Source organism: Daldinia caldariorum (assembly GCF_022478825.1).
Source record: "Daldinia caldariorum strain CBS 122874 unplaced genomic scaffold F4812scaffold_1, whole genome shotgun sequence".
Taxonomy (NCBI): domain Eukaryota; kingdom Fungi; phylum Ascomycota; class Sordariomycetes; order Xylariales; family Hypoxylaceae; genus Daldinia; species Daldinia caldariorum.
In genome coordinates, this window is record NW_025953037.1 from 1,281,538 (window position 1) to 1,291,598 (window position 10,061).

Consider the following 10,061-nt stretch of genomic DNA (forward strand, 5'->3'; position numbering starts at 1 on the left):
TGCGATGTTGCGCACCACCTGATGGTGTTGGGGATTATGTGGCTTGCACCAGGTCTTGAAATTTCTCCTCAAGTCTCGGAAGAACGTGTATTCTCGAAAATGTCAAAAGCTAGACGTATTAGGTAAAAGTGATAGGCGTCCGTGTGTAGCCACCACATGGATGCTACACGCGTGCGTTCGTTTATTAATGACTTACACTCAGTAATTAAAACTGTGTCCATTATCTCCTAAGCCATCACAATAGAATTTTCGATCGCCCCTTGACCATTGGTTCGTAGAAAGGCACATCATAATTGCCTTGAAAGTGTATCACCAACACCGAAGTGGTGGCGGCGATAAGCTAGTTTCTTTTACACCACTACAGGTAGGGAATTATTATCAGGGGTGGCGGCTAGGGCGGCATGAGAAAGAAAAATCTCTATTGGAAGTTCTGTTTCTAGATTCGCCTAGAAAAAAATCTTTTCTATTTAAGCAAGTTCTATATCGCGCCGCCGTTGTGGAATTCCACACATCCAGTTACGCAACCCTGTTGGCTACAGCAAAATCAGAATAACAATGCATCCATCATCACGAGAACTTTGAAATCTCGGTACATGCTCTGCTACCCCAGCTCTAACGAGTAATGTATCACATCTACGACAGGAAATATCTTCCTTCCTTCCACAGGCCTTCCCTCTGTCTAAGTAATTTGTACGCAGGATTGAACTTATAAGACCACCCATGGCCCTTCGCCGTTGATAAAAGTATCGATTCTGTTCTCCCGGTGTAGGCTTTCTTCGGGGGACATCCTATCCTGGCCACGTCTCGTTCCTTCGTCTCCTTGGGTGGTCTGACCAGCCGGGTTCCTTTGCACAGTTAGTTGGTATCATCCCTGGTGTCTTCTTAGACTTACCCATCGGTAGATCCCTGATTGACTTCGACAGACGAATGCCGCCGGGATGGAGCACTCTTAGAGCCTCTGAGCTCTGAAGGGTTTCCCGTGTAATTATTGTAGGGACCTGGCAACTGGCCGGATCTGCTATCCGTTCCCGTCACGTCACTGCAATTGTTCGTTACGCCCGACACCCGCGGCGAATATGTTGAAGCCGCGCCATAGTTGCCTAAGTTTGGATTGTCGCTTTGCGTATAGGATAATTGTTGGTTATACGAGCCCGCGACCCCGATGGAGGCCACGTTGGGATATGGCCCCTCCAAGCAAATATCTCCCGGATACAGTCCATGCCAGGTACTTCTGCTATTCATCGCGATGCTCGTACTGGCTGTTTGGTATAACGAAGATACACCCAGACTGGAATGAGCGTCGGAGGACCCCCATGATGAGTAAGGGTTAAAGTTCGTTTCGTACTTTGCAGCATTGTCGTCGTCGTTCTCGCGGAAAGCGGCAGATGGATGGCTACCGAAGATAGTCGAGTAGCCAATAGAAGAGTTTACGACAGAGCCCCTGTGGTCAGTTTGGTTTGAACCGAAAGTTTGACCCTCGGCCGTATCGACGCCAGCATGTGTGCTTGTGGAGTTATTATCGTCAATGGGCCCGTACAAATAATTAAAATCGATGTTATAGCTTAATGAACCACTGGTACTGTTATTCGAAGCGCCATGGGCGGGATCAAGCCTTGGGTCAGCGTGGTTCAGACAGCGGGGTTGGGCCCTCCTGTGAGGCTTGCCGGGGGTTGACTGGCCTTGATTCCTCGGCATACTGATTCGAATTCTTTTAATATTTTCACTATCAGCTTAATTATTAGGAGTATGATTTTCGTTCGTGAGAAGAGGAAATCTTGGAGTAGACTTTGTAGAGGTTTTATGTGCGAAGAAGGCTTGGGGCCCGAAGGATCGACAACTGGGTCCTCACATCTTTTACACAAAAAAAAAGATGCCTTGTCAGGAAACCAAGAGCCTTGTCCAATCGCTTTTTCAAATGGCCACGAGAAAATCGTCTAGAGTGGGTCGCGGACGAGGCAGTATCAAGGGGGGATAGGTGCTCACGACGAAAGAGGAAATCAGGGCAAGAATCACGAGTGCTGCTGTTACTACCAGAGCATACCCGAAGACAACCTCCTTCGCATCGTTTCCACAAGAGCGGGGCGTGCCGTTGCATGCCCCTTATGAGTGGAGTCTATTTTATAGGTTAGGTAGGTACCTTGTTTCGGCGATGCCACCAAGATGCTGTTTGACTACCATGGGTTTCAAGGTCGTCATTAAGAATAAGAGTTACATACTGCCTAAGGATAAGCAAGGGCTGATTTATGGATAGGATGTATAAAGAGGGGGGGCGATAGATGTTCGGGGCCGGAAGGCTTGTGATCGAACGGACCCCTTATTTATAGACTGGAAAGCCTCGGGTTCAGCCCAGAGCTGAACAAGAAACGAAATACGGTATCCCTATTTGGAAGACACGCCTGACTTAACATGAGGGCACTCGTTTAAGTCAGTGATGCCTTACAGTGTCATAGACGTTCTTGGCTCCGCAACTTCTCCAATTGGAACTTGTTGCGGGTGATCTACCAGCTTGCAGAAGCGACACTATACAGAAGCAGACTACTTCACCACTACGCGAATCTCCAATGTTGGCGGGGTAGATTGTCATACAACATCTAATCCACAGTCGTTACGTTAGGAGATCGTGGATCTGAAGTATACCTAGGTAGGTATTTTTAATGGGTTGAGAGGGTTCTATAGGTACCTGTATTGACAGATGCCCAGGGTGTTCTATAGGAAGAAAGTATACACGCTGTTTAACTTTCGAGTCTAACTGCGAGAAACACCTCGTATTCTACTCCCTTCAACACGCGCTATAAAACTCGCACAGCCCGGAAGATCGTCCTCAGCTTCCACTTTCCTGCTCAGACCTTGTCCCCTACCCCCCTTTGCCTTACCGAAGAACATGACCGTAAGACCTCCAATTTAAATCAAATATGCTTGCCGCATGCATGGTAAGCCGTCTGTACTCTTCATCAAAACTAGTATATTTAGCCCAGATGTAAATTGGTGCAGAGCGGTGCTTAACTCTCAGCCATTGGGACAAATAAGGAATTCTAAATGCGCCAACCATCATGGTTGCATAGCAGGCCACAGAAAGGAAGATGTGTTACGGGCAGGCACTTCAGTCATTTCATTAGGGAATTGCGCGGGGGGCAGGCATCATACCTATGATAGCTCAGCCAATCGCTTCCACCTACTATACCTAGTGCTTCCAACGACGCAGTTAAAGAACTAAATACTGTGTCTAAACAGAATAGCCGCGATAAGCGTTAGTCTTTGATCTACCTCAAAGTGAAATCCGACATGAAAACGATCGAGAGAGCTGATGATTAAAATTTCTAGCTTACTAAACTCGGTAGGTCTTGGTTGTTTACAGGAGACCCGGTGAGACGCCGTCGAATTATGTCTGCAGGGTAATTAAACGCCCACATCAGTGGAGCAGTCTGATCTTGGTGGGGGACATGTCGTCAAGGTGATACATGGAACTTCAATAGACCCCTTGTCTGCTCCTTGCGGGGCATTGGTTCGACAATATTGCTTACCCACATTCATTGGTTTTCTCTTCGGCCTTCTCGACTTAGGGCTGTTGGAAGTGGACGGAAGTAGGTGTTAGCCTTTGCCCATACCACTCTAAAGCCTATCCCACTAACACCCCTATTACGGGCATCTCCCCTGACCTGGAGGTGGCTGATACTAAGTTCTAAGTCCTCTTCGGTCAAGCTATAGCTACGATACTTCAGAATGGAGAGCACTAAGCCTTCAGTTACCGGGTGGATCTAGCCGAAGTTTACGTTACCACTCTACTTTATATTCGGATATGCCGCTATCTCAGGTAGGTAGCTATCTAATGGCCGCCTGTAGTTGTATTTTTAGGCTCTGGTGGCTTCTAGAATTTCGGGCCACTCAAAATAGAACTTGTCTCGTGTATCAGGGATGGTGATAACGACAAATTAGAAGACTGGCTATTTTCATGTACATTATTTGTGAAAACGATAACCCTGAAGAGGCTATTGTGTTACTGTGTAAAGCTCAGTCCCCACAACCCCTTTGAAGTATCCGACTTGAAAGACAGTCTAACTAAGGTACCTATCCTACCCATTAATACTCATCGCGTAATGTTAATGTGGCCACAGCCGACCATATACAAAGCTATTATATTTGGTGTGGCTGTTCTAGAGAATACTGGAAAGCACTTCAAGTAATATACCAATAGGCAGTGGCTCAGTATACAATATTATGGCCAACAGAGGTACCTATAAGCTGGTCACCAACATAAATGGCCCACGTCTAACGCCATAGGTACCTGTCTCTAAATCTCTGCTAGCGCGTCAACGAATAAGATCGTGATCCGGTTTTATGCTGTATAGAAAAATGCTGGGAATTCATAGAGCTTTGAGTCGACGAACTAGGTAAATAGTATATCGGATAAGTGAGACTGAGACTACAATATCAAGCTTATTCAGTAAGAAGCAAGGTCGTCGCAATTGGGCTTCGTTGGAGATACCAATATATCAAAAGGTAGGGGGACCTACTACGAGTTACATCGTCGACTTGACTTTATTAACTACGCTAGTTAAAAAGCTAGGCATGGCATCTTGGCTTCATACGAATCACACATATTTAGATGCATACAAAGAGCCCGGCGATAGAGTAGTGTGTAATATTGAGTTGCGTCAACCTATGGCAATGTGAATAATATTCTGCTTGTCGGACCATGCAACCGTATTGTAAGGTAAGCAGCGCTTTGTGAGCTTTGGGGGGCCTATGAGTTGGATGGGGATCACTCCCTTTCAAAGTGGCTGCTGCATACTCTCAGTAGAAAGCAGTAGTAGGTAATTGGGCTCCCCATGCGGGTGAAACCGGCAAAAATTGATGGGAGGGTCAAAATAGTAGCTGTACTACATTGCAATGTGTTAGGTACCTCCTATCTAAGGTAAAATGTGACCGTTATCCCCTCACGCTGATAACATCCTAGTTCATAATAGAACTAAGGTTGTAATAAAATAGAACATTCACCTAATATTGCCGGATAGCAAAACTTACGACAGAGGAATGCGGCTGAGAATATCCAGTCCCCCAACCCTTAACCTACCTCTCTCGGCATAAGCATGTTTAGGGAAGATTAGAGGTAGTCTAGGTTAGTAGGCAGGTCACTTCAAGTCATCTACCAGGCGCCACACAACATTTGGCTTCGATGATTAAATAATGAAATTGTGGAAGGCCGCTTTCATTCTGGATTTTCAAATGCTCATTCTTTCACACCTCGTCGTCGTTGTTATCATCTTTTTTTTCTCTCGATTATTGAACAATACATCCTAAAGATTTATATGCTTGGTTGATAGTTCTACGATTATGGACTAATCTTCCAAGTCACCGTTACTTAGCCAGTTCTCTTAGTGATTATATGTACATCTTATCTATAATTTTATATCTATCATTTTGGCTACATTCTGTTGAACGGCCGTGTCTTAATATAGGCAAGAAGATGTTCTAGTGGGTGTTAGCAACCAATCAATATCCCCTCCATCTGATTCTGCATCGAAAGATCTCCAGATCAGCCCGTTAACCTCATCCGAACTATTTACCATATGCAAGTAATTAGATGTAAACAGATGTTCAAGCGGGGTTCCACAATCATATCAACTTTCTCCTTATACTTAGGATCATATCTATATAGTTCAATTAACCCTAATTTAGATAGATCGCATCAACCTGCAGGATTCCCACGAACTTGGACACGAGGTAGGCACCTACGTTAACGTGGCCAGAGGTTTTGCTTTTTTCTTCCGCTAAGCTCGGGTATGAAAGGAGGGATCTCCCGGTTGGGTGGCGTCAAGCCACTTCTGCATTAGGGTTTCAATCGCTGATACGGTGGGCTCTTGTGTATCCTACCAAACTTCTCCACGGCATCTGTCTCTTCAAATCTTTCATTCAAGGGGACAACTATACGCTCAAACTTCATCATCCGTCAGGAGCTTCACTTGAGAATCCTTGAGAACAAAGGGGGTGCTTGGACTAAGAAGTCTTTTTTTTTCTTCTTGTATATAGCCCTGGCTTCAGAGTCATCTTAGTTAGAGTGTTGTTTCCTCTACCATATGCTCTGCGACGTGACATCATCTATATTCATTAGCTTACTGTATAGTAGGTACCCAACCTAGGTACACACTACTTTCCCTAAATAATGAGTTACGACCGGTCGACAATCGGTAGCCCCGAGAACGGCGCCCAAGAGACCAAGTGACCACCTAACCCAAGGTATCACGAAATTCACTTACCATTCCGGGGAGCGTAGACGCTCCCCGCAAGCGACATATCGTACGGAGACTTAGATAGCGGTGTACTATCTGCAGTCAAAGACTAGAACCATAGATCCAATTGTGTAACCCTACGGTAGGGGGCGGACGACATGTTGAAAACGATTCCTACCAGTTCTGCTTAGTCAATGCATGATCACATGGAGAAGGATTCGCCACTGAAATTACTTATTAAAAGTTACAGTCTAAAGGCGCTGTTCGGACTTCTTAAAAGCAGGGTTAGGTACCTAGTGCGCTGAACACACTCTCGGGACGTGATCTCCTGCAGTTATTCATCAACATTTTATCAAATTTCCTTGATCGCGGATAGAGAATTCCACTAGATTTCTCACCAATGCAAGCCATTAGAGCATGTCACAACGCCTCGACGCCTTACGAGGCATATCTCCTCATACTTCAACACGAAAGGGGCAAATATAATTTAAAATGTACACTATTAACTGTCATCTGTTATAGCTAGTTTACCGTTCCAATCATGTCTGTACTAAGCAATATACCCTCTAGGTATAATTGGTAGCGGGTTGGCCATTAAGCTGATTTGTCTAGGTACCTGCCTGGCTCAAAACAAACACGCGCCACAAAATATTTTGAATAGACACATCTAGACATATTCCCATTTGACCTTATTAACCATTTGCAGTTAGCAAATGAAAATTCGCATATGCACTTAAAAATCCGCTACTTGGGCGTTTGCATTCATTGAAAGGAGCGGTGGGATGATAGTGTTTTCGCCGGTTTCAAAGCTGTCACTGTATCTAGCGCTCATAGTTCAGGTGGCTTAAGAAAGGCACTGTCATGTGTTCAATATTCTAAACAGAACATGGCTTCAATGTCTGTCCCCTATGGAATCTAGTCGTGAGTGAATTAATTAGCAGCTTACACTATTCCCGAGAGCCATCATTTCCCAGCGGGTAGTACGAGTTCCATGACTGGATGATTGTTCTGCTATTGCAGAAGTAGCTTGATACTGCAAGGTTGGTATCTAGGACCATAGTTCTACGCATACTCGCCTGTTCCTTCATAATTACAGGTAATCATGCAATGGCCCCAAGGTGAGCCCCTGGGCAATATCTTACCTAATAAATTCATTTTATTAGTACTTAAACCACAGGTTGGAGTACCTAAGTTACCTATTACTTGAATAGTTAGTGGAGATAGCTAACCTCTAATAATAAGTTAAAGAAGAGTATCCTGTTTATGTCTTTGAAGCTTACTTACCTACCTAACATACGTGATGAAACATCAACGTGGTAGGTAACTTCTATGCCTTACCTGTTCCGTTAGGTACTACTGGAGTTCGAAATTCATAACAACAGGGTCACATATTAGTATTGTACCTCTCAAACATCTAAAAGTAGAAGCGGTGATAACGGATAGGTAGATGGTGAAGATCCCGTGTACCTGTCACGTCGCAGAGCATGCAGTAGGTAAAACAACTTCGTTGTTCCGCAAGGAACTCTAACTACAGTTGCTTTGAAGCCAAAGCTACCTATATACAGAATAACTCCTTTGTTCCAAGGAGTCTCAAGTGAGACTCCTGACAGTACCTCCATGCTTAGGGCTTCACCGGGAAGCGAGAATATTGTTAGAGTTTGGTAGAGGAAATAGCTGTTAGCACGAGAGTAGAGTAAGCGACGAAAGTTTCCTCGTCTATCTGCCTTATGTACGCAATAGGTGGTCCACTAGCTAAGTCACAAGGGTTATACGTGCGGCAGGTAAAGCCGAATGCTACTTTTCAGTATAAGGATAAAGGGCTTTCTTCACATAGGTCCCAAGCTCTGAGATATTGCCACGTCATAACATATTCCCACCATTGAGAGAAGTAACTAATACCAAAGATGAACTTAGCAGGCTGATGTTCGGTTAGTAATACTATATTAAATATGTTAAAATGCATGCAATTCTACCCAGGCACGTATAATTCCTAAGTTGGAATAACGTGTATTTCTGAACTGTCTGGATAGTTTTCCCGTTATACCCGTCTACGCAAGTGGCTACTAAGAAAATGATAGGAAATACACCTATCCAGCTTGTTGTATGCACTTTGTTAAGAACTCTTTATGATGACTAATCAGCTGAGTTGGACCAGCCCCTTTTCTCCCTTTTAACCCCCTATATTCTTACCAGGTCTCAGTATATAAGAATCTACGATGCGATTCAATTTAAATGAATTCATTTAACAGTTACAATGCGGAGTCACCTATGTGCTTGAGAAAAGCCTAAAATATGACAGTGTTCTAGTACTATATTAGGCCTTTTTTGGTGCAAATAGAACCTTACATTTATACCCAGTCGACTTCGCCATAGCGATTTTAACACATCTTGCTACCTATAGACATCACTTATTGCTTATATTAGATAAGGTACGAGGAAATTTCATCATCCCTTCGTAGGAAGGTGCCCAGATAAGCAAGGTTGGTATCCGTTCAAGTCTCCCCCTTAATCGATATGCCGGCGAACAGTTCGTAGTTTCTCCCGACGTCGAAAAGGGCAGATGGCATTATACTTAGTAGTACGTGGCGTCTGACACTAGGGGAGGAAGGAGGGCGGTAATAGATTGCTCCAGCCACATAGATATTGTGTCTAGGTAGTACATATTATATGCTATGCTTACGATACCTACCTCTTATTGAGGATTGTTTCTGACACCTGGGATGGATAATATTTAAGACGCTCGTGTTTCCGGAAAGTATATTAGGCATCTTTAGAAAAAATAGGTTGTTTTTATTTTCTTTGTTATTTTCTCCCTTTTTTCTTCAAGTTGTCCCAAGATTTTCCAGAACGTAGCATCCGGCGGAGGGGTTCGAAGTAATAACTCGATGAATGCGACTGGCTAGTGTGTTCTCGAAATGCTATTGTTGGATCGTAATACTATAGGAATCAATCGAGGGCAGTAAAGTGTGATACGACGGCCGTCAGAATTTCGGATCAGACGCCTGGAACAACCACCATGTTCGATACGTATAGTCATAAGCCTTTAAGGCTTAAAGTTTCTCCCTGAACGACGAAGTTATTTTCATGCTTTCTAGTTCTACCAAGTTACAATGGTGGTATTTTGACATACTATATGAGCATTCAGTGACGTAAATGTTGTGTTCGTGTTCATGTTATCGTCGCCGTCGAGCCCTTCGACTAGCGAGGTCAAATCCTTTTAGTTGCAACGGCCAGTGATAGTCGGGCACGCCGCTCTTTTGAATCCTTGGTAGCATTAACGTTTATAGCATCGGAGTTTCGGGTAACGCAACTACGTGGTGTCGTTCGTAACACGATGTACTACTCGCTTCGATATTATCTCGTAGGGCTGAGGCTATTCCCGAGTTACAGTCTTGTTTTGACCCATGGATATCTGCAAGAACACCACGTTGATATTCTTTCAAGGACTGAAGGTTCATTTAAAGCAAAAGCTTTCGTTCTAAGGTTTTTCGATGCATTGAAGTCTTGGGTAACTATCGATTCTCGGTGATTGAAAGTCGGAAGCAATTTAATCATGTAGATTCGTCAGCGTTGCGAATGTTCTAGCGGGTAAGTAGATGGTTACGCCCTAAGTAAACGTTTATTAATAAGTTAATATTTATCATCAACAATCGATGATGCCTTGATCTAATGTGTTGCTAACTGTAGAATTCTGACCAGAGGACGCGCTGAGGGAAAATCTTGACGTGTTTCGATGCTTGAAACAATACGATCGGCTTGGGAAGCGTGTATAGGGGTCGGAATCGGAAGCCGGTGCGTCTACGGGATCCGGTACGTTAGCAACATAAGATGGAA

At 44.2% G+C, this 10,061-nt stretch overlaps 1 protein-coding gene across 1 annotated transcript; it reads right to left on the minus strand.

The window, feature by feature from the left end:
* Positions 1 to 706: 706 nt before the first annotated feature.
* F4812DRAFT_464582 (uncharacterized protein) lies at positions 707 to 1,750 on the minus strand (the record flags this gene model as incomplete). The annotated part of the gene is made up of 2 exons (XM_047938356.1): positions 893 to 1,750; positions 707 to 845 (listed from the first exon to the last, which is right to left on the minus strand). The coding sequence occupies exons 1-2, from the start codon at positions 1,693 to 1,695 to the stop codon at positions 707 to 709; spliced, it is 942 nt and encodes a 313-aa protein (XP_047794793.1). The 5' UTR covers positions 1,696 to 1,750.
* Between the last annotated feature and the right edge of the window lie 8,311 nt (positions 1,751 to 10,061).